Source organism: Ananas comosus, linkage group 1, assembly GCF_001540865.1.
Source record: "Ananas comosus cultivar F153 linkage group 1, ASM154086v1, whole genome shotgun sequence".
NCBI classification, from domain to species: Eukaryota; Viridiplantae; Streptophyta; class Magnoliopsida; order Poales; family Bromeliaceae; genus Ananas; species Ananas comosus.
In genome coordinates this window covers 11,049,603-11,073,367 of record NC_033621.1, presented here as the reverse complement: position 1 = coordinate 11,073,367, position 23,765 = coordinate 11,049,603, and the positions used below count along the sequence as shown (strand labels likewise).

The window sequence follows — 23,765 nt, the reverse complement described above, 5'->3', positions numbered from 1 at the left end:
AAAAGAAGAAAGAGATAGCTTACTATGGCTATCCGGCTACGAGCTTCCCGTGCTTCCAACTCGTTTTCGATTTGCGACTTTCGAATCGTCGATCGTCTCCGTTAACTTGATCTAGAGTATTTGAAGTACCTAGAAAATAAATTTTATGATTTTACGATATCATTTGCCTAGTGAACGAAGGGCTCAAAATCAACGGCTGAAAATAAAATCTATCCAAATTGTGATAATTATGACATTAAAATTTTAAATCAAAGATATCGTCTTGTTTTATATAGTATAAAAAATTTCTAATCAAAATTTCACAGTGATTGTGGATATTTCTAACCCGTTAAACTTGCAAACGGCTCACTACGACCATTGAAATTTGTTGATTTTGACCTATTGATCACTAGGCAAATAGATATCGAAAAATAATAAATTTATTTTCTAGCACTTCAAATATCTCTAGTAAATGAGTACCTCAAAATGAACGGCTGAACAATGAAAATCTCATAAAAATAGTGATAAAAGGCTCAAATTTCAAATCGAAATATTGTCTTACTATTGATTTAAGTAGAATTTTCTATAATTTTCATCTAATTTGATATTTCTACACGTTGACATAAACCAGTTAAAAACGTGCCACATCGGCCATTAAAATAATCATTTTTGAGACATTTTGATCGCTTGGTAAATGATATAAAAAAATTATAAATTTTGGTTTCTAAATAGTTCCAATAGGATAGATTATACTTAACGGAGAGAGAGAGTAAGCCTCCTGTACTTTCGAAAGTACGGAGACCTCCGTGCTTATAAGTTGTTTTCGATGATAGGAAATCCGATTCGACGATCGGCTCCGTTAAGTATAATATACTCTATGGGAACTATCTAGAAATCAAATTTTATAATTTTTTGACATCATTTACCAATTTATCAAAAGGTCTCAAAAATGATTATTTTAACGCCCGATGTGGCACGTTTTTAAGTTCAGCGGTGTAAAAGTATCCGAATTACATAAAAATTTACTAGAAAATTCTACTTAACATCAATAGCAAAATCAATACTTTCGATTTGAAATTTGAGTCATTTATCACAATTTTTTATGAGATTTTTATTTTCAGCCGTTTATTTTGAGGTCACTCGTTTACTAGACAAACGAAGTCAAAAAATTATGAAATTTGGTTTCTAAATAGTTCCAATAGCGTAGATCATATTTAATGGAACCTATCGCCGAATCGGATGCCCCATCATCGAAAACAACTTACAAGTACGGAATCCTCCATACTTTCGAAAGCATAGGAGTGTGTGTATATATATATATATATATATATATATATATATATATATATATATATATAAAATCCAANGGCTATTATACTCTTATGAGTATAGGTCTCTTTATATTCATAAGTTTTCGGCCATTGGATGAAGGGATGTGCGGTTAGGATGATAGAGGTCTTCTAGAGTTGAGTGAGTGATTGGTTGAATAGTATGATCTAACAGTTGGAAATGTTTAATGGGGTAGATCTAACGGTAGAAAACTTATGAATATAAAATGCTCTATACTCATAAAAGTATAGTAGCAGAACTCGCTATGGGAGTTTTGGTAATATAGTCTCATTTTTTTATTTTAGGGCATTCAAACCAACGATCTATGCTATTAAATATGATTTAGGATATATAGAGTTCTTAAAAATAAAATTTTATTTTCTATCTACATCGTTTACTTAATGTAAATTATGTCAAAATAAATGGTGGAGATTAAACAATTTTTAAAATTTAATGATAGGACTTTTGAATTCAAAATCAAAGATGCTAATCTTGATCTAGATGGTTAAAATATTTTCTATCAAAATTTAAATAAATTTAAGTTTTTTTATACTGTTAATTAAATTACAAACTCATCATAATAACTATTGAAAATAGATATTTTTTAAATGGATTGATCATAAAGAAAATTATGTCGAAAAATATAAAATTTTATTTTTAAAAACTTCAAATATCCTAAATCAGTTTTAACGGTATGAGTCGTTGATTTGAACATTCTTAGGTTGAAAATGAGACTATAATACCATATCTTTATTTTTTTAACCAAATTTATTTTAAATACTGTAATCGAACAAATTAAAATATTAGATAGAAAAATTAAAAGTTTTAAATGTTAAACAGTTGTATCTAAATGCGTGATGGATGCGTTAAGTTCTGTATATTTTTACTAATTTTTTAACTCACTTATAAATATGTGATTAATTGCCTTGCACTTTAGTCCTCAAATAATAACTTATTGTTATAATTTTTCACTCAAATTTTTTATATTATTACAATCAAATTTCACAATAAAATATTGATATAACCAAGGCTGGTTTTGATATTTCCAGAGCAGATACATAGTATCTAGCCATAATTTAGACTTTTTGTTTCGGCAAATTTCAAAAATAATTTTAACAATATTAATTAACTGAAATTGAATTATTATATATTGCTGATATGGTAATAATTCAACAGTGGCTCATGCATAAATAAGCATCTTGTCGACTAAATTGGATTGTAATTAAGATAAGAAATTCGAGTTGGAAATTGCAATTAGGGTAGGTTTGAGGATTAACTTATCATTCTCCTTTTAGTTTGGGGAACAAAAGTTTAAATTATTTTGCAAAAAATTAATTTATTGTGGTTAATGTAAATAACATTATAGATTAAATAAATTCATATTAAAAAATGAACAATTGTTGGTGGCTGTAGTTTAGTGGTAAGAATTCTACGTTGTGGCCGTAGAGACCTGGGCTCGAATCCCAGCAGCCACAATATTTTAATTTATTTATTTTTCTATTTTGTTTACGTTTTCTTTTTTTTGTCTCTTTTAAATTATTAAATCCCCAATTTTTTGATGTTACTTTGTCGAGATTTCTAATGGTGACGACTTTGGAGTATGCCTAGTCTAGAAATTGGGGGGATGAAGCAATCTCGGTCTGGAAAAAGTGGATGACAAGGATTAGAACGCAGTCGTTGATTATTACGTTATCTGAATTGATAATCTACTGGTGGATAATTTGAGAGGTCAGGAACGACGTGATTTTTAAGAAGATCCAATCGGACCTCTTCCTTACAGCTCACGAGATTAAGCAATTGACGAATCGCCTCTCGCCCCCCCCCCCCCCCCCGGCTTGTGTTGCCTCATCCCTTTAGCTTAGTTCATCTTTTCAATTTCAATGAATGAAATGAATAGCGTACTACCTATTTCAAAAAAAAAAACTTTATGAAATAAGATAGGGATAACGTTCTTTTTTTTTTTCGTCCTCCCTTAATTATTGTTTTTTCATGTTATTTATCGACTAAATTACTTGTTACTTTATCAAAATAAATTAGGGATAATGTTATTTTTATATCTATTTTTTTTGAATTTTTCCTGTTTTATTATGTTATATTTAATTAATAGCAAATCCTCTGTTTACTATAGCTATTTATAAAGCTTCTTCAGTTAATAGAATTACGAATTTGTTAATTTTATACCTATTCTATTCTACTGTTTTCACTGTTTTTATACTAATTAAATTCCTAAAGATAAATAAAAATTTAAATTTAAAAAAAATAAAATAAATTAAAAGGTCACATAGTAAAATTAAAATTTTTAAAGACCAGGTAGTCAGATATAAATGGTTGATAGGTGAGGGACCTTCTATGCATTTTTACCTATATTTTTACTTTTTTACCAGAAATTAAAAAAAAAAAGTTAAGAATCCAGTATAAATTAGCATGTAGTTGAGGGGTCTTAATACACTTTTTCCCGTCCTTTGGAAACGAAGGGAACAATTGCAATTTCAAACCAAAATCTTTCATTAATTGTTCCCCACTTCGTTTTTGAGACAAAATGCAGGTCCCTCTCTCTCTCTCTCTCTCCCATTTCTCAACCAATTTAATTTAAATTAATTTGAACTAATTTAATTTTCTCATGATTCTAGAAGTTTCAGGAACCTTCGCCACCTCCACCCTCTCTGTACAGTAAAATCTACTCTGAGGTAGGTACCAATTTTTCACTGCTTTTTTAGGCAACTGAAACCATCCTATCATCTGTTCGACGAAATGCCCCAATGAGGAACCATTGTTTTTTTTTTATGTGCATTTTTTTTCCATTATATTAAAATCCCTGTTTTTCACATAGCCGTATTTAAATAGTATAAGATAAGAGAGTGGTGAGATGAGAGAGAATGTGTTTCGCTACTCAGAGGCGACGCAGGGGATGTGGTGGGACACCACGGGGTTGTTTTTGGAGAAATGTTTTAGGTCCCCCTACATAGTGTCTCTCGTTATATTGCTGACGTGTTGGCATATGTGAATGGAGGTTTGTGACTGGCTTATGCACGCACTCCGACGTGCCACATGAGTTTGCCAATACATCAGCAATATATAAAAGTAGCATTTACAGAGTGCTTGTAGTAGTGCTTTTTTTTTTTTGCATCTAATCCTTCTCAATACGTACCTCGTGGGTGGGATTTGATTACTTCAACGCTATGTCGTGGCCCTTGGTGCCCCTGGATCGTAAAAACCTTCTCTGTTTTTAACATTGCTATCTTATCTTATCCCGTTCAATCCAATTTTAAGTGTGGAACGGGCCCTATAGGTAGCTCTTCTCGGACTAAAAAGTAACAACTGCAAGTCCTGAAATGCTGGTTTTGTAGGTTGTTGATGTGTTGGCATATATGATGTGGAGGCTTTTGATTGATTCTTGCAAGTAGTCCGAGGGTGTTACGTCTGTTCGCTAACACATCAACAGTCCATAAAGGCAGCATTCTGCAGGACCCAAAGCATTTCCTCGAATGAAAAATTGAACCAAACATATTTGCTTATTTTGCTTGATCTTGGAATTTTGGCGCTGAATAGATAGAAGAGATTGGATGGGAGCATCTGATACATTCGGAGGACGACCTGTCCTCGGTCAGTTTCCGCGTCCTGTAAGCTTCTGAACTTAGCAATTTTCTTGGCTTAAGTTAAAGCATCATTTGGAGGGTAACTTAATGAATGATATTGATATCGAATATTTTATGCTTTTGAACACTTTTATTTATGTGTTTTTGGAAGTTTACTTGAGTATGTCTAGACGAAGTTATAGTCTACTGCAAAAGAAAAGGTGAATTTATGCTGTTTGATTTCTTTAGCATATAAAGAATTATTGAGAGAGTAAGCTGTTAAAGAGTACTCATTCATCTTTTTGCCGACGCGATTCGAATGAAATGTATCAAAGCAAAATCAGGTTTGTTGGAGCTTGAATCGCTGTTATTGTTTGTCGAGGCTATTAAATTATTCACTTTGGAGCAATCATTTGGTTCTAAATTCTCTGCTATTGAGCATTTCAACACATGGACTTTTCTGTAGATGTTGTTGGCGCTAGCTTGCAAAATCGTCTTCTTTAAGAAAGCAAAGAAGCGAAAAAAAAAAAGAAATTAGTTGTAATTTTTTGCTTTCTTTTGCCAAGCACTTACTGTAGATATATAGATTGCAAAAAAATCTTGCATCCAACAGTGAGTTCGTTTTATGTAATATAACTTTTAAAAAGCATGAAAAGAAGAAGTATGACGAAATAAGGCCGTAAATTTTCACTTAGATAATTTTGATTCTTTGAAGTAACATCTTTTCATGTACATGCCACACTTTATGTCTATGAAATGCACTGTTTTCCTTTCTCTCGTCGACATTGTCTTGTATGAACTCGGAGTGCACATTTTGATGTGTCTTTATTTGCCAGAGATGAGAAGGGGCGAGCGCATCAGTTGGAGATATTGCTGCCTCGAAACTACCCTGAATGTTCTCCGTCAATTGCTGCAGTAAGTTTCTTTCCTTGTTTTTCTTTGATTTGATTCTTTTAAGTTGTCACCTCTTTAATTCAACATATTTACAGTTCCAAACTTTTCCAAATAATCCTTGAGCCGTGCTTCACCTGTATGTGGTCGTATCTATAACTTCAGAAACTGGTACCCGATAGAGTCATTAGGAGGAAATTGGAGGAAGAGAGAGAGAATTGTGATGGCCAAAAACCTTGCTCAAACTTTGTTAATCATAAATAAAACTGACTACCGAAGTTTAACCAACTAATACTTCACGAATGGCTAGTCTGGCTCTGTTCATACTTCCACAAAATGTTACGTTGATGTCTACAGATTGTAGAACCTTCTCTATCTTTATGTCCTTTTTTTTTTTGGCTCAATTTAGGACTTACCGTATGTAGCGAAGATACACTGGTCGAGAACCTCAAGATTGAAAGATGTTGTACATCAGTTTCGCGAGGTACATAAAAGCATTGCTGTTAATCATATTTATTTTCACGATTTCTAAACATTCTTTGATCATGCGTACTCGTTTGTTTTACAACGATAAACAGCATTTGAAGAAGTTGCAGCAATTCTGGTCCACAATGGATGACATTGACAAGACTCTTTGGGTTGTCGATCCAAAACAGCCGCCTCTTGCTGCATCGTATCGGCGTGTTGTTCTTGGTGAATTTTCCTTATTATTGTATTAACCTTTTGCCCTTTTGGTTTCTGATTGTTAGCTTCTCTCAAACAATCAGACCGGACCCCTTTTTTTCACATTTGGAGGTTGTTTAGGTGATGATTGCTGTCTTCTACTTAATATAAATGCGAGGAAACCGAACTCCTTGCCAGAGTAAGTTTGTCTGGTACAGAGGATGATGCCCTATATCATGTTTACAGTTTTTAATTTCTGAATCTCTAGGTGCCGTTTTCTTGGCCCTGACGGAACTGTTGACTTACTAGTAAAGAATTGGAGAAAGAATTGCAGAAAATGGTATTCCACTCTTGACCTTTTCATCAGTTATGTTCCTTGCGTACTGTTGTATTGATATGGTGTATAACATCTAACAAATAATACATAGCGCGCCAAGAAGGAAGAGCGATTTCATTCAAATTTTAGGTTCCTGAAGAGTTGAAGCCATTTTTCCTTAGTGGTGGTCTTAATTAAAAGAAATTTCAGGACGTTTTCCTTTGTTTTGTGTTAATTATGTTTTAGACTGTTACTTGTTTGTTCTATGTCTATTTCAATATTTATACTAATCAAGGATTTAAGTACCGTGATACAGGGTTGTGCCGAAAACTTGTTGCATGTTGTTTAGAAAAAAATACTTGTGCGCCGACACACATTGGCATAAAATATTTTATTTCTTTGCCACTAATATATTCAATATTTTGCATTTTGTTGAGATAACTATTTGTTAACTATCGTCATGGGTTCGTATCATACTGATATCTTGTTGGTATGATGCGGCATGGCGTGCATGGCGCTGATGGGCGCTTAAATTCTTGGTACTAATCATTTGTTCTAGAGAGCATATGTAATTATTTTCTACTTCTAATAAATAGGACAAGTGACAAAGCATTCCACGAAAATCTCGCAACCATTTTAGAGACTCAATTACCTCAACCTCCTGCAGCAAGCGCCGAAGACGATGATCAACTTGACTGTGGAATTTGCTACGCCAAGCACCTGCCTGTTGGTGAGTTTCTTGCCTCATAGGATCTCTGTGTTCTTTCGCATACGCAGCTTCGTAAATACGCAACATTGCGGAAACAGTCATTAATATCTGGTATTTTAGATAAACACTTGCTTGTTTTTCAAATAATACAACTTCTTTGTTTCGCAAGCTGACGAACTCGGGGCTAGCAGTGGATGTGCGCCGGATTATACATGCGAAAATGCCAGTTGCAGTAAAGCTTTCCACACCGTTTGCTTGAGAGATTGGTTGCGTACAATCACAACAACAAGGCAGTAAGTTCGGATAATAAAATCCTTATTGTCGTATTTGTTCGTATATTTGCTTTAATGCTTTTCTCGGTTTCTTTCGAAATGTTATGCACTTCCGATTGGCTTTTTCAGGTCATTTGATGTTCTTTTCGGGAACTGCCCATATTGCTCTGAACCAGTTGCTGTTAAATTCTGAAACATACTAGTGTTAAAACTCGACAGGTATTCAAACTGTTTTTTCTCTTTAACCTTTCCTTTGCATATTTGAATGCTGAAACTTTATAGTAGTTATTTATTGAGTTTTTCTGGTGCGGAAGACTAAGATCAAACTTCTGTTCTTCTTCTGGTAGTTGTTATATGCTTTGCCGTCTGTAAAGCAGATGCTGTACTGCTGATCATGCTGTAACTTTCGTATATTTTTAATTTTAAATTACTGTTGTTGATCCACTAGCTTAAATTAATATTGTGAACATGGAATGCTATTTCTACATGGTATCCTCTAAATCATTGATCACAATTCTCACATTTACTTTTTAACAATTAAATGCTAAAAAATTATCTTTTACTGCAACTGGTTACCTTAAATACTTTTCGCATGCATTCTTTGTTGTTTCTTGACATTTAACTAAGATTAGCTACCTTAAATTTAACATGAAAAGAATCCTTTAATATTTTTGGCATGCATTCTTTGCTGTTTCTCAATCATTTGACTAACATTAGTTACCTTAAATTTACAGAATATAGACGACCTAATTAAGGGATTAAGTAAAAGTTTATGTGACATATAATGGTTTTTAAAGTTTGGCGCGAGTATATATATATATATATGAAAGGGGTAGTGAGAACCAATGCATATAAACCACTATCTTAGCTAAGAACAGGCCAACATGCATTTACTTTATTTCTCTAAAAAAAAAAAACAAAAAAACATGCATTTACTTTCAAAAGTATCAACTTAGAAGTAAATAATAAATTTATATTATTCAAAAAAATAATGAAAAATTTAGACATGGTTATGATCCATTTTATAATTATGTACTTCCCGGTTATATACCTACACATATTTAACTCAAAAAAGTATTTTTTTAAAAAAAATAACTCGTAGCAAATTTCTAATTGATCAAATTACTCTTTCAATATTTTATTTGACCAACTAACTTTGTTCTTGCCAAATTCGTGTTATGTTGAATAAAAATAAGAAAGGTGGTAAGTTGTTCACCATATTTCAAAGGGACAATTTCCTGTTTGCCCCTCTAACAGTATGTATTTACATGGATGCCCCTATAAAAGTTGAAATATCCTAAATGCCCCTCTAAATATAAAAAAACTTTCAAAAATACCCTTCAAAACACATTTTTGTTAAAATCTACAGTAACAACAATCAAAATACCGATTTTACCCTTTTCATAATTGCCCTTTTAAATATTCCTATTATTAGTAATAATTTTAACTTTTGTAAATACCCCATAAATTTAAAAGTTTTACAAATTTAAAAGTTATTTAGTTATATTTTCACATTGATTTCTGGAAGAATTATATATTCTAAAAGAATAATATTTTTATCTTACTCAATATTATTAAATATTTTTAATTTTTTTAAAATGGAGAGAGAAAATAGTAAATAGCTGAAAAATTACAGTTTTATCATTAATTATAAAGCATAAAATTACTTACTAGATTTGAAATTACAATAAAACGATTTAGCATTGTTTACAAATTTTTTTAAAAAAAACTCGATTTCTGATAATTTTATAATTAAGGTTTAGGAAATGAAAATTATAAATACAGTGTGAATTGACTTTTTTATTATATTTTAATAATATTTAAATATAATTGTTATCTTTATTAAACTAATTACTACTGAGGGGCAGTTTTGAAAGATTTATTTGTTGTACATTTTATCACTTAAAGTGCTTTTCAAAAATTTTAAAAATTCAGGATTAAATGAACATTTTCACTAATTCATAATAACCTTTCTAAATTAATAGATGTTTGGTAGGAGATAGAATATGACAACGAGAATATATTTATAGATAGTATTTGTAAGGATATTTGTGTATAACAAATTAGGATTGTATATATTTTGAAGTTTAGAGGGTATGATGAATTAAGTCTTCATTAGTATAATTTGAACATTTATAAGGGCAATATGAAAGGTAAAATCGTATTTTGATTGTTGTTACTGTACATTTTATACAAAAAATGTGTCTTTGAAGGGTTTATTTTGAAAGTTTTCTATATTAGAGGGGCATTTAGAATATTTTCATTTTATAGGCGGCATTTGTAATAATACATGCTTTTAGAAGGCACACAGGAAGTTTTCCCTATTTCGGAATCTGTGAATTATTTTATTTATTTTATATTTTTATCTGATGTTTATATATATATATATATATATATATATATATATATATGAGTCCCGCTGCTATACTTTTATGAGTATAGAGCCTATTGTACTCATAAGTTTTTGACCGTTAGATCTACCCTTTAATCATTTTCACCCGTTAGATTATACTATTCAACCAACCACCCACTCAACCCTAGGGGGGCCACTATCAACTTAACTGTAACCACTTTCCTCCTAGCCGCACATTTTTTCATCCGAACGGTTAAAAACTTATGAGTACAAAGGGCTCTATACTCATATGAGTATAGTAGCCCCAGCCTATATATATATATATATATATATTGTGAAAATTTTTATGAAATTATTAGGATTATATGTGGAATATTAGAAGTTTTGATTGATGTTAAAATTATATGAATAGATTGTTAGGATTTTTTTTTGTTGTTAAGACTATATATGATTTGTTGGAAATGATAAATGATTCACTATCTCTCTTTTAAATGTTATTAAAGATGGTGAATCATTCATCGCCAAATAAAATTGTGATAGGATTATTTCGGAAACTAAAAAATTTTTAAGGATTTATTTGAAAAAAAGTGTCCCAAAAAACTTTAGTGTATCATAAATATAAATTGTATAAATAAATAGAATTATATAGAAATGTTTGAAATATTAGATAAAATCAAAAATCTGCATAACTCCAGCAGTTGAAGATGATCAATTTCCTAAGATTGTTGTTGTTGGATAGATGTTAACAAGTTCATATCAAACTCATGATTTTTTTTGTAGTGCTAACTCTGTTTCGATAAATGTCTTTTCTTTAGATAAAAACTAGCTAAATAAGATTTGAAAAAACTAAAATTTAAAAGAATATTTGTCAACAGAGCGAACTCTTTTACAAGATTTAAATGATTAGTGTCCGTTGACTTATCTCATAAGGTGGTTAATTGAGCATATTTTTGATGCAATGCGTTGACTTATCTCAGAAGATGATTACTTGGTTAGTTGAATTAGAATATACTTTTCTAATTAAAATAATAAAAAATTATTTTGTATCTGGATCTTTTTCTTTAAAAATGAAAAAATAAAGGATGAATTCCACTTTCACTTTAAAGAGACATACTATAGGTAATCATTCGGCGGGAAAAATTGAAAAACTCAACATGAGGGAAGAGAAAGAAATAATAAGTTCTTTCTTTAAAAATTTCTGTCTTTCTTAAAATATTATAAACAGAGTACCATTTTCAAAGAAATATAGAATAGCAGGAACGCTTAAATAAGTTTGATTCTTTATTGGATCATAAAAACCCACTTTTCGAAGATCTCTTCCTTCTCTTCTGGATCGAACATCAATTGCAACGATTCGATAGATGGCTCATTGGGATAGATGTAAATAAACAACGCCCCTCCTAGAAAAATAAAAAATTATATCATAGCGAAATACTTTATTTACCACTCTATATTTGTTAAATGTACTACTTTACTGTTCTATTTATGTGGGGTAACAAAAATTAGATTGTAAAGAGTAAAATTTTAATACATAGGGTTCTGAGGTAAAAATGCGCCAAGTCATAGAGAAGTAAATTAAAACTCACCCAAAAATAAAAACAAAAAAGCTACTTTAAATTTTTTTATTTTGTATTATTGCCAATACTATTATCTCAGATTGTGAGAACCGTAAATAATCCACTATCTACATCTCACTCTTATGCTCTTTCCTATAGATACTTGAAGAGTTTGAATCTGTAACGTCCCAATAATTCTGCATTCAGATGAAAAATAAAATTTTGATTTTGTAGTCTCGCATCCTAATAATAATAATAACTCGTAAGCATTTTGGGCCGATAGTTTAGACCCAACGAGTTATTATTGCTAGCGGTTCGGATCGTTACATCACGCATGCGTACGCTCATTTTCGCTTATAAAGATAAAAATAGCTTAGTGGGCCAAATCAAACATTACCTATTACATTAGACAATTATAAAAATAAATTTTCTTTCATAGCTCAAGCTATAAACATGCTATCTTGTTCAACACTACTTTGCACACATCCGCAATAGATAGATAACTGTAAAGATCAACAATCTCTTAAACTAACATATTAGTTTGAAAAATACATTAATCAAACAATGCTGTAAATAGTTGCACTCTGCACAAATAACAAAGCAGCATACATATTTCATCATGTCACCATGTTTGTATAAACAAACAAACAAAGAACTGCGAAGAGCAGCTAACTACTCATCAATATGACATGAAGCGCATTTAAGATTATGAATACCAATCTTCGACTTTTATACACGCGATAAGTTTATATTTGTATCACTAGAGGAGATTCTCCCTTCTCGACGTCAAATGATTTAGATATTTTCTTTGAAGGGGTAGTTATTTCTACGGTATATTTACCATGATATCCTCTGAATTTGAATTCCCCGCTGTTATCCATGCGTCCGTCAGCATTCGACAACCACTCCTCCTTCAGTGCAAGATATCTCCGACCGGCTTCGTTGATCTCCCCTTCGGCATCGACCAAATGAGAATCATTTCTGAACATAAACAGCTCCCAATATCCCCAAAGCACGATCCCCTCCACGGCAGGGTGCGCATAGGCCTCACGCATTACCACCTCCAAGTCGTCCGCACGGATGTGCTCATTCGCGGCTGAGACATCTAATTCGGTGATCCAAACAGGAATTCCTAGTATTGATAGCTTATCCAACGAATCGCATATGATCTCGCCCACCGGATTGCTAATATGGCCTTGTATACCAATCCCTCCAACAGGAGCACCCTGTTCTTGGAGATCAAGAACCTGTTGAATGTACTTCTCTGGAGTGGCGTTCGGGTCGCAACCATCTTCGACGTTATAATCGTTCACGAAAAGCACCGCGGAAGGGTCGAGCCGATGAGCTTCTCTAAACATGTATGCTCTAATATCTTTTCCTAGTCTATCTTGGTAGAAAGATCCATGAAGCATCTCGTTGTTCACATCGTAGTGCTCGAACTTACCTCTGTAACGGGATAATAAATCTTGAAGGCGATTCTGAACGGCCATCAGCAGATCATCAGGGTTTAAACATCGGATCCATTGCTGGACGGTATCTTCCACTTCCCAGAAGATGCAGTGGCCTCTAAGTTTCATGCCATGCTTTTCGCAAAACTGAACCATCTCATCGGCATCTCTGTAGTTGAGCTTTCCTCGCTCGGGCTCGGTGCAGTACCACTTCAGTTCATTCTCGAATACGGCCCAATTGAAGTTCTTCACGAAGAAACCGATGTACTCCTCATTCTCCATGCTCGATCTACTTATACATGACCCAAATGGAAAGCTGTTATCCATCTGCCTGATCTTTACTGAAGCGCCGACAAACTTGCCTTCACTAGATCCCTTCAATTTTATTACGACATCGCGCTTTCTTATCTGTGACAAAATGCATGCACAATTGAGTTAAGAGGGGGCGAAAATAAAGATTAAAAACAACTAGAAGACTGAACATAGTCTATAGAGGCCTAGAGAATTGTTTAGGAATGCTGTTTCAGTAGAACTGTTTAGATAAGAGCCCCTAAAGCAACTAGAAGCAAAAGATTCACATTCGAGCGTTTACTTTTGGAACCCAGAAACTTATTTTGGCTCGCCACTATAGCCAGAAGAACTAAACTTTTCATATTGCAACCACCTAGCTTCTGCTTCTCGAGTAGGGAAGTTGTTTTAGACATCAGCCCAAGCAGGCACAAACAATTGCGGAACAATTTGCAGTGGTAACTTAATTTCAGACAATAAATGAATACCTTGTCAGTTTTCTCCTTTAGATAATCGAATCGTGCCTTTCTATCAATAGGAAATATCTGAAGACCCATGACCATCAGATCGACACCGGGCGAAGGGCCTTGTACATACACGGTAACTTTCGACGGCTGTTTCTCGATCCTAAATGATCCCCTAACTTCGTACCACTGGTAAGAATCGGCTTCGACGTGCCCACCGTTGACCCACCGCTCGTCTACGCCGAGAGCCACATTAACTTTCTGATGGCTGCTTGCTGTGGGGCCCACACGAACCCAAGCAGAAACACGGTAGGTCAAATGAAGCTTCAGCTTATCGGTTATTATCTGAGAAGGGCCCATCCAGGTCTCGGTGCGATTTGCCGTCAGCATATAACGACCAAGAGGGACCTTTAATGTTGAAGGAATCATGTGAGGCGATTCGGTACATACGCTTAGTCTACACGAGCCAAGGGGAGCCCACCCAGCAAGACCATGTTTGAAGTCACTGTTCATGATTATGTTAACTCCATAGAGCGCATTCTGCGAGACAACGTATACACAAAGGAATGTGATTTAAGAAATTAGTAGCTGTAATCGCAGATTTAAAAAACATAGAGAAGATGCAGACGATGATTCATGCATTATTTAAAGCATAGGATCCGATCACAGAAGGTTATGCTGATTTACAGTTCTGCGATTATTTATTATGCTTTTAAAATGATACTACTGGATAATTACCCTATATTTCCAAAGTGATTCATAGTTGATGTGAATTTCTGCGAGATATATGCAGTTATGAAAAGAAAAAATCCCCTGAAAATTATTACGAGTTCTTTGACACAACAGGAGACAACAGCTGATGAATGAGAAGAGAAACTACAAAATTAAGTCCTATTCGTACAAGAACAAGAAGAAGAGAGCAACTAAGTCTACATAAAATGTTGCCGACTTTTATGTGATTCTATAATTCAACTCTATTTCAGGAAATGCCTTTTGTCGATTCAAAGTAATCTCATCACCTGCGTCGGCGTTCTCTTTTTCTCATTGCATATCCCTTTGCCTTTTTTTCCCCCCTTTTTTCTCCTTTATCCTTTCCCTATGTAGTATCATTATCATATTAGAAATCCTAGCTAGAATTGGAGGTTTTGGAGATCTATAAATATGTGTCGAAGGCCCCTTTTGTAGCAAGTTCTTAGGTAAAGTTAGGAAAGAAGATTCTTCCCCTTAGAGAGAGGAAGGGTTCGATTGTAGCATTAATCCTATGAATTTGGCAGTGGTCCTAATAGAGGGCAGTTTAGACTCAATATCGCCTAATCTAAAAGAAAATTATTTGGGTAAAGCTCGGTTCTTTCGTGCTGATGTTTCATAGACACAGGATCAAATAAAGGCAATGCTTCATCTTGAGATTACTCTAAGTGCACGTTTTTGCACTTTTACATGATTTAAATGTGAACCACATGATGAAAAGCAAGATTTTCCAACAGAATTATATTAAGATATCTTCCTCGATCTACAAAAGCAAGACATGGCGATAAACGAGTGTACAACCATCAATTTTGGAAATAATATGGAATGTAAGATGATCTACTAACCTCAAAGTTCAATAGAGGAGGCCGGGGAATTTTTGTTGCACGTTTCAACACTAAACTATCGATAAGAATGTCAATTCCTGGGGGAGGCCCTTCCAGAAAAATGACAGCTTTCGAAACAGTGCCATGAAGGAGAAATTTTCCTTGTAAATGCACCCATTCCTTGTCCGATGCCTGTGCTCTTTAAAGTAAAAAAAAAAAAAAGAAAAATGTGGTCACGAAGACTATCTATAAAACAATTGAATCCGAGTGGAGCTTCTAAAGATGTGGATTTTGAGACTTCGAGTAGAGCTGTTTGAAGAACCACTATTAACATTTTTCTATAAAAATCTCCTCTACAACATGTCGCTTTTGCTTTTGCAGGCCCAAAAGCTCATCTTTTAGCTTTTCACCGTGGCAAAACTTCCGGTTAATTTATTTATTCATGGTTTTTCACAAGCATCGGGTTTTGGGAAGCAAAGAAACCATTCTAGAAGGTAGGCCAAACAGAGATCGACTAGCATCATTATATTAACACACTGAAAAATAATTAGCAACAGGAGTTAAATAACAGCTAATAATAAGAAAAAAAAAACGAACAAATTAAACATACTTGGCAATTCCTATATAGCGATCATGACCATTTCGTTCTTGAACGCACAAAGTGACCCGCACTTCAGCCGAAGCACTTCCACATATCCGAACAACCGCAGTAACCTCATACGCAAGTTTTCTTTGCAACCTGCCGGTGATTTCCTGCTGAACGCCGTTCCAAATCTGGCTTCGTTCAGTTACGGAAGCAAAACATTGCCCAGTAAAAGGAGTCACGTTACCATATCCAACAACTTCGTGTCTAAGAATCTTGCATCCTCTTCCAGACCACTTATCTAAACCGTATTCAAATTGAGGGTTCTGGATGATATTTTCACTTCTGATGGAAAGAGGTGCTGCATTCACTTCCTTTCAAGCAAAAGAAGTACAAAAGTGTTGTATTACAATATTAGTAACAATCTCAACCGAAGAAAAAGGCATCGAGAAAGGTCCTAAAACAGAACAGCGTTAGAGCGCTTACTTTCTGTTGCTTAAAATCGGAGCAAGAGATTATGACTGAATCTATAAGAAGATCCACGCCGGGAGGAGGCCCTTCCAAGTAAAACACAACTCTTTTGGGCATGTTCGTCAAAGTAAAGGAGCTATGCAACTTCTTCCATTGATCTTTAGAACCTTGGGTCCTACAATAGCAGATTCTGATTAATAACTAAACATTGGTATCGCCCAATATCGATACAATTTCAAAGGTAGTACCTCCCAACAGGTAAGTAGCTTATAGAAGAATCGTGGTTCTCTAGTTTCAAGGTAGCTTGTACTTCAAACTGTCCCTGAATCTCCCCGTAAACTCTAACATTGGCAGAAACAGTATAAGTAGTGTTAACAGAAACTTTTCCCGTAATGTCCTGTTCAAGGCCTTGCCATTTTTGGGTGCGTTTGGTGACAACAGCATAATTCTCTCCTGATTTTCCTTTAACACTGGTAAGGAAACCGGACCACTCCGAAGCCACATAGGCATGACAAGAATTGGGCTTCCACGGATTTAGCCCTCGAGAGAAGTCATGGTTTGTAATGATGTTATTTGTGTGAGTAATCTGTGGTTGAGATAAAATAGACCAAAAAAATTGAATAGATGTAAAATCAATAGCACAAAGGTAACAACACAAACAAGAGAAATGATAGTTTACAAAACACAAAGTTGTTTTGTTGGACATAAACATGTGGTGCCATAAAATAGAGCTTATGATAGACAAGATTGACCAAGAAGTTCCATTAAAGTAAGGATTTAGGTATTGTCGCACGAGACCATGCCAAAAACTTGCTGGCATGGTACTGCACGGGGTGTGTTGTGCCACACCAGTGCGCGTAGCATGAAATATTAATTTTCTTTGCACCAATATGCTCTATCATATAGTTTCATCAAATTTTTAGCTCTTTACCAAGGTAACTATCTACTAACTTCAAAGAAAAGAATGTTTGAACCGTGACGTCAGCATAGGGGCCATATCATGCTGATATCTTATCAACACGGTACAGCACGGTGGGCACGACCTATGAACACTCAAATCCTTGCTTTAAAGCTACCCAAAAGGCAGCGCAAGGTTTATCCAATTTGAAAATGTCATACTCAGAGAAAACAACCCAGCCTTTTCATGTAAAGAGACCATGCTAATGTGTTGCAAATACATCTAGTAGACATTTATTCCTTATCTATTCTCACTCGAAACATGCGAATGAGAAGGCGATAGCTAAGAAATTACCTCATAAGAGATGACGACGGAATCAATCAGCAAGTCTATCCCCGGAGGGGGCCCTTCAAGATAGAAAATTACACGTTTTGGCAAGCTCTTCAATGAAAAGGATCCTTCCAACTTCTCCCAGTGTTCTTTCAAGGGCACAACCCTAAATCAGCTAATTTTGTCGATAAGCTCTTAAAACACAAAGCATTTAAAAATAACAGTATAGGGAGTTTGCAGCATTCCGATCAAAGAAAGAAAATAGAAAGCTGAAAACGTCATTCGAACCGCATTACCTTCCAATACCTACGTAGCTAATCGAATTGTCATGGTTCTCTAGTTTCAGCGTCGCTTGAACCCCAATCGGCTCATGAACGTCCCCACGAACTCTAACATAGGCCGAGACGGTATATTTAGTATTAGAAGTAATCTCATCTGTGACGTCTTGCTCCAAACCTTGCCAGCTTTGCGTTCGGTTCGTGACTACGGCATACTTCGCCCCCGAATTCGGCCTTACTCCGGGAACGTAATTAGATTCGTCGGAAGCAACATACGCGTGGCAGTGATTAGGACGCCACGAACGCAAACCTTCTGAAAAGTCGTGATTGGCGATGATGTTTTCCGTAGCAACATCGCGAGATCCGACATGCATCTCAGTTCTCTGTTGAGAAAAAAGAGGGAGATCGAAATTTTTCGAATTTACATATCGCAAAGTTTAGAGACAACAAAATGTTATAAATCGTCGTGAATTATCAAGTAAGGAGGATTACGTATCGATCATCAAATGGTTTCCTTCTGATCGAAATGTGAAACAACCGTTTATTTCCAATAGCTTTAAGGAGTTAGAGACCGATTTTATACATTCGACATCCCCACCCTCGCATCTGGGCTCGAGATATTTCGATAGGTTCAGGACGAGGACTTAAATTAAACCCAGTAGTTTCTGCTCTGCTCTGATACCAGGTTAAATTATGTGAAACAACCGTAAGCTGTCAGAGAACTGTATTTTAATCCTGCATATTCAACACTCCCCTTGACGTCCAGGCTCGAGATATTTTGACAAGTTTACTATTTTAGATTATATGAAACGATGGATAAACTTCAAATACCACGCATGTGGTTTCGCACTTTCTTTGTATCCTGTGGTTTGCAGTGTATGAATTTAGTATCCTGTGATTTCATTTTTTTCTTTTCGTCAGTACCTCTGTTAACTTTTCGTTAAATCATATAAAAAAACTTCAGATACCCTATCTATAGTTTATCGAATATTCACTTTAGTACCCTTTAGTTTTAATTTCATCACTGATTTAACAAAAAAAAATTAATAAAGAGGATAACAAAAAGAGAAATATAAAACCACAGGGTACGAAAGTAATACACTTTAAACCACATAGTAGTACTAGAGTCAGAAAGTGCGAAACCACAGGGTTGGTATTTGAAGTTTTTTCTTTATATATAAATATTAAATGGCTTAAGATGTTCGAGAACGGTGTTTTTAGGCACGACATGAAATGGGAGTAATCCGTTGAGGCAAAACAACAAACAACTCGCCAACAAGATCTCTCCAAAGGCGTATACCGAGATCTGATCTTAGAAACTAATTTAAGGGGGGGGGAAAAAAAACTCCCCACCCGAATGCGCAGGAGAGCACGAATATTAAAGCAGGCAATATATATATATATGTATATACCTCGCCTTGGTTCGTAGTAGTACCACCACCACCACCACCACCACCACCACCACCGCCACGACCGTCGTTCGCTGCGGCTTCGCCCTTCTCCTAAAATCCCAAAAATATATATAGAAAAAATTAATAATAATAATAATGATGATGATGATGATTAATAATTGAGGGTTTCGAATGCGAAGCGAAGGGGGGAAATGGGGAGAGGGGGAGAGATGGGTTACGGGGCGATGATGTCGCGGAGAAGAAGAAGTCGGCGTCCGCCTCAGACACAGCGCCGACAACAGCCGCCTCATGCAGATCTCGGCGCCGACTTCTGCCGCTCTGCGAACTTAATTTCGTCTTGAGGAGTAAGCGGTAGGGAGAGTTGAGTTATTCTCCTCGGCCGCTTCGGTGCGCAGTCGATGTCTCCAAAACAATTTCCGTGCGGCGGTCGTTGTAGCGAACTAGTACAACCGCCACAGTTTTTAAAATGGAAATTGTCGCCAATCATTGCCCGCCACGTGTCCAACACTCTGGAGAGGGCTTTTTTTGCATTTAGACCCCTGACAAATTTTTATTTTAAAAATAGCCCTGTCAAAATTTAATTTGCAAAAATGGCCCTGGGCCTGCCACGCAGGCGCCACGTCAGCGCCACGCGGACAGGGGTTGGGCCCGTGTGTTAAGTTGAACACGGTGAACCATTCACCGTGTTCAAACACGGTGAGTGGTTCACCGTGTTTAGTACGTATTTTTTCTTACGTATTTAAAAGTGGAATAGGGAGTAGGGATGTAAATAGATATGGATATCCGAAATATTATCCGAATTCAAATCCGAATAAATTATATATATATACATAATTTATTTTTATTTATTTATACAATATATAAAATATTTAATAATTTTTATTCCTTAGATCTTCATCCAACGGTATAGATTTTTAAAACCCGCTGGGTTGGATGAAGATTTAAGAAATAAAATTATTAAATATTTTATATATTATATAAATAAATAAAAATAAATTATATATATATATAATTTATTCGGGTTTGGATTCGGATAATATTTCGGGTATCCATACCTCTTGACATCCCTACTCCTTATTCCACTTTTCAATATACAAAAAATACGTAAGAAACACGGTGAACCATTCACCGTGTTTAGACACGGTGAATGATTCACCGTGTTCAACTTAATACCCTGGCCCCAGCCCTGCCCACGTGGCGCTGACGTGGCACCTGCGTGGCAGGGATAGGGCCATTTTTGCAATTTTAATTTTGATAGGGCTATTTTTAAAATAAAAATTGCTCAGGGGGCTATTTGCAAAAAAAGCCCCTCTGGAGAATGTCTCCTCACCAACCCGGGGAAAGCTAAGAATGTAATGATGCTCTGCTTCGAGAGGAAGCAAAAAAAAAAAAAAAAAAAAAAAAAAAAAAAAAAAGAAAAATAAGAAAGTAAGCTACTATGCTTCTGGAAGCACGGAGCATTCCGTGCTTCTAGGTCGTATTTTATGTTGCGACTTTTAAATCGTCTATCGGCTCTGTTAAATTTGATCTAGAGTATTTGAAGTACCTAGAAAATAAATTATGCGATTTTTCGATATTATTTGCTTAGTGAACAAAGAGGCACAAAATTAATGGCTGAAAATAAAAATTTTACAAAACATGATAATATGATATTAAAATTTTAGATCAAAGATATAGATCTTGTTTTATATAGTATAAAGAATTTTCTATCAAAATTTCACGTGATTTGGATATTTCTACACCGTTAAACTTCCAAACAGCTCACTACGGTCATTAAAATTACTAATTTTGAGCCCCTTCGATCACTAGACAAATGATATCGAAAAATCATAAAATTTATTTTCTACATACTTCAAATACTCTAGATCAAGTTTAACGGAGCCGATCGACGATTCGAAAGTTGCAACATGAAAAACGATATGGAAGCACGAAAGGCTCCGTGTTTCCAGAAGCATAGTAGCCTCACACAAAAAAAAATCTATTTGGAACAGGATATTTTGGCTCGCTGTTCGGGAACCAACTCTCATTTTAGTTTAATTTCGGTTGATGAATTTATTTTTCTCTTCTAATTTTAAAAATTAAATTTTATATTTTAAAATTTTAAAAGTAGTTTTGAATAGTTATGGTGTCAATGGAAGGAGCAAATAATAGATCTTTATCGGTACGTAAAATAACATTAAAAATAAATATATATCAGAAAACATTAGTATTTTTATAAAATTATTATTTTACCATTTCAAATATATTTTTCTATCGTCAACCATTTTTTTATTTGCTTTTAAATGAGGAGAAAAAAAATATTTTGATTTTTTGCCCCACCAACTTTCTTATTTGCTATTAAGTTAGGGACAAAATAAATGTTTTTACTATTTTTAACTATAGTACAATTTAACTTAGATTTAACCCGAAATAACTTAATGGACACTAAGGCCCTGTTTGGATTATTAATTAAAAAACTCCATGGAATTTTATTCTATGGTTTTGGTCTAAATGAAATACAGAATTCTGTAACTACAAAAAAATTCCACAGCTTTATTTTTAAGCTGTTTGGATACATACCATACAATTTTCCAGTATTTATAACAATTAAATTTTTAAAATTTTAAAATTTTAAAATTCAAAATTCAAAACTCAAAATTCAAAATTCAAAATTTAAAAATAAAATTTTAAAAATTAAAATTAAAAATTCAAAATTTAAAATTAAAATTTAAAATTAAAAATTTAAAAAGTAAATTAGATTTTATGTTTTAAATTTGGAATTTGAAATTTGGAATTTAAAATTTGGAATTTAAAATTTCAAATTTGAAATTTGAAACTTTAAAATTTAAAACTTAAAGTATACCATTTAAACTTTAAATTTTTAATTTTAAATAATTAAAATTTTAAATTTAAGTTAAATTTAAATTTTGAAGATTGAAAATTAAAAATTAAAATTAAATTAAAATTTGAAATTTGAAATTTGAAATTTGAACTTTTTGAAATTTGAATTTGAAATTTGAACTTTTTTTGAAATTTGAAATTTTAAAGTTTGAAAGTTGAAATTTGAAAGTTGAAATTTAAAATTTGAAATTTGAAATTTGAAATTTGAAATTTGAAATTTGAAATTTGAAATTTGAACTTTTGAAATTTGAAATTTGAAATTTGAAATTTGAAATTTGAAATTTGAAGTTTTTGAAATTTGAAATTTAAAATTTAAAATTTGAAGTTTTTGAAATTTGAAATTTGAAATTTAAAATTTGAAATTTAAAATCAAAATTAAATTTGAATTTTAAAATTTTAAAATTTGAAATCTAAAATTTTATGTTGAAATTTAAAATTTAAAAATTGATACATCTTTGGGAGCCCGAAATGGTAGAATTTTTTCCTTTGGTTAAAGGGTATTGTAAGTTTACTACATTTTTTGTAGTATAGTATAACTATATTCCAAAAATTACGTCATTTTTTTTTTCTTCCAAACGCTTCATAGGATTATTTTCCTACCACCGTAGCATAGTTTAACTATGCTACGTTTTTAGAGGTATCCAAACGGGGCCTAATAGTGAGATTATTTTTAAACAACGGAGAAATATATGCGAGCAATATGCGAAACGCAATATTACGTACGGAAACATACGTGGTCCAGTTTCGAAAGTACGAGGCCCGAGTGTAGCCCAGCCCGGAAGACTGGGCCTCACAACAGGCCCAAGCCGAGATCGTCACGTACTTCGAGGCTCGCAAGTGGGGCTTTGGGCCTACAAATAGTGTGTGTATTAGCAGAGCTACTGTATTTTTATGAGTTCAATGGCTTTCGTACTTGTTAAGCCACGCTCGTTAGAGCTGAAACCGAGCGCAGCTCATTCATCTCTCGGGTTGGGACGAGCTTAGGATGGACATCAAACGGATAGGCCCAAATCTCGGCACGTCGAGCATGCCGTACCAATCAATGAAAAAATTGAGTGAGAGCCGATACAGTCGACAAGGTTCAAATTTTCGCAAATCCGGGTCGACTTCCTTGAAGCTAATGAGTTTGATCCGATATCGAGAAATGAAATGAACCAACAGGAAAATCCGACCGAGCCTAAGGTTTCATTTTCTTTCTTCGGTGTCGCACGATTCAGATTTCTTTGTACGTAGACTGGTTAAGCCTCTTTAGATGGATCTCAGACTTAAAATATCTTTAAAATGTTGTTGGCCAATTAATCTGCCTTATATATGCACAATTTTCGAAAAAAAATCCAAATATCTTGCTTCAGCTTGAATCCATAATTAGTTAATTTGCGAATTATTGAAAATCCGAATAAAACGATCTGTATGCGATTTATTCACAAAAAATCGGAATAATAAGTAAATTTTTGTGTTGGATTTATAATTCGCGAATTTTTGGATTAGTTTCTTCTTCT

General features: G+C 34.0%; 2 protein-coding genes and 1 non-coding gene across 5 annotated transcripts; 2 read left to right on the top strand and 1 right to left on the bottom strand.

Annotated features, from left to right (window-relative positions):
* TRNAH-GUG lies at window positions 2,712-2,783 on the top strand. Its single transcript has one exon. It is a non-coding gene; the product is annotated as a tRNA-His (tRNA).
* Window positions 3,766-8,188, top strand: LOC109706713 (E3 ubiquitin-protein ligase FANCL). Of its 3 annotated transcripts, none has more exons than XM_020227699.1 (11): window positions 3,766-3,853; window positions 3,939-3,995; window positions 4,858-4,928; window positions 5,720-5,798; window positions 6,184-6,258; window positions 6,353-6,467; window positions 6,579-6,636; window positions 6,706-6,777; window positions 7,350-7,483; window positions 7,632-7,755; window positions 7,864-8,188. In XM_020227699.1, the coding sequence occupies exons 1-11, from the start codon at window positions 3,848-3,850 to the stop codon at window positions 7,925-7,927; spliced, it is 855 nt and encodes a 284-aa protein (XP_020083288.1). In that variant the 5' UTR covers window positions 3,766-3,847; the 3' UTR covers window positions 7,928-8,188. The 3 variants fall into 3 exon arrangements, with proteins under 3 accessions (XP_020083288.1, XP_020083270.1, XP_020083280.1); XM_020227681.1 differs by having other exon boundaries at window positions 6,570-6,636; XM_020227691.1 differs by having other exon boundaries at window positions 3,770-3,853; window positions 3,942-3,995; window positions 6,570-6,636.
* LOC109706689 lies at window positions 12,144-19,749 on the bottom strand. Its single transcript, XM_020227643.1, has 10 exons — window positions 19,605-19,749; window positions 19,387-19,476; window positions 17,993-18,357; window positions 17,721-17,862; window positions 16,717-17,054; window positions 16,484-16,643; window positions 16,025-16,371; window positions 15,436-15,613; window positions 13,868-14,383; window positions 12,144-13,499 (listed from the first exon to the last, which is right to left on the bottom strand). Exons 1-10 carry the CDS (start codon window positions 19,674-19,676, stop codon window positions 12,390-12,392), a joined length of 3,318 nt encoding a protein of 1,105 aa, XP_020083232.1. The 5' UTR covers window positions 19,677-19,749; the 3' UTR covers window positions 12,144-12,389.

What these genes read in the sequence shown, in the direction of transcription:
- LOC109706689 (XM_020227643.1), bottom strand. Translation starts at nt 19,676, where the DNA reads ATGAGGCGGCTGTTGTCGGCGCTGTGTCTGAGGCGGACGCCGACTTCT. An exon ending in CGCTATATAGGAATTGCCAA is followed by an intron (nt 15,614 to 16,024) that starts GTATGTTTAATT and finishes TTTACTTTAAAG; the next exon opens with AGCACAGGCATCGGACAAGG. An exon ending in TAAAGGAGAAAACTGACAAG is followed by an intron (nt 13,500 to 13,867) that starts GTATTCATTTAT and finishes ATTTTGTCACAG; the next exon opens with ATAAGAAAGCGCGATGTCGT.
- LOC109706713 (XM_020227681.1), top strand. An exon ending in TCGGTCAGTTTCCGCGTCCT is followed by an intron (nt 4,929 to 5,719) that starts GTAAGCTTCTGA and finishes TTTATTTGCCAG; the next exon opens with AGATGAGAAGGGGCGAGCGC. An exon ending in AGAAAGAATTGCAGAAAATG is followed by an intron (nt 6,778 to 7,349) that starts GTATTCCACTCT and finishes TCTAATAAATAG; the next exon opens with GACAAGTGACAAAGCATTCC.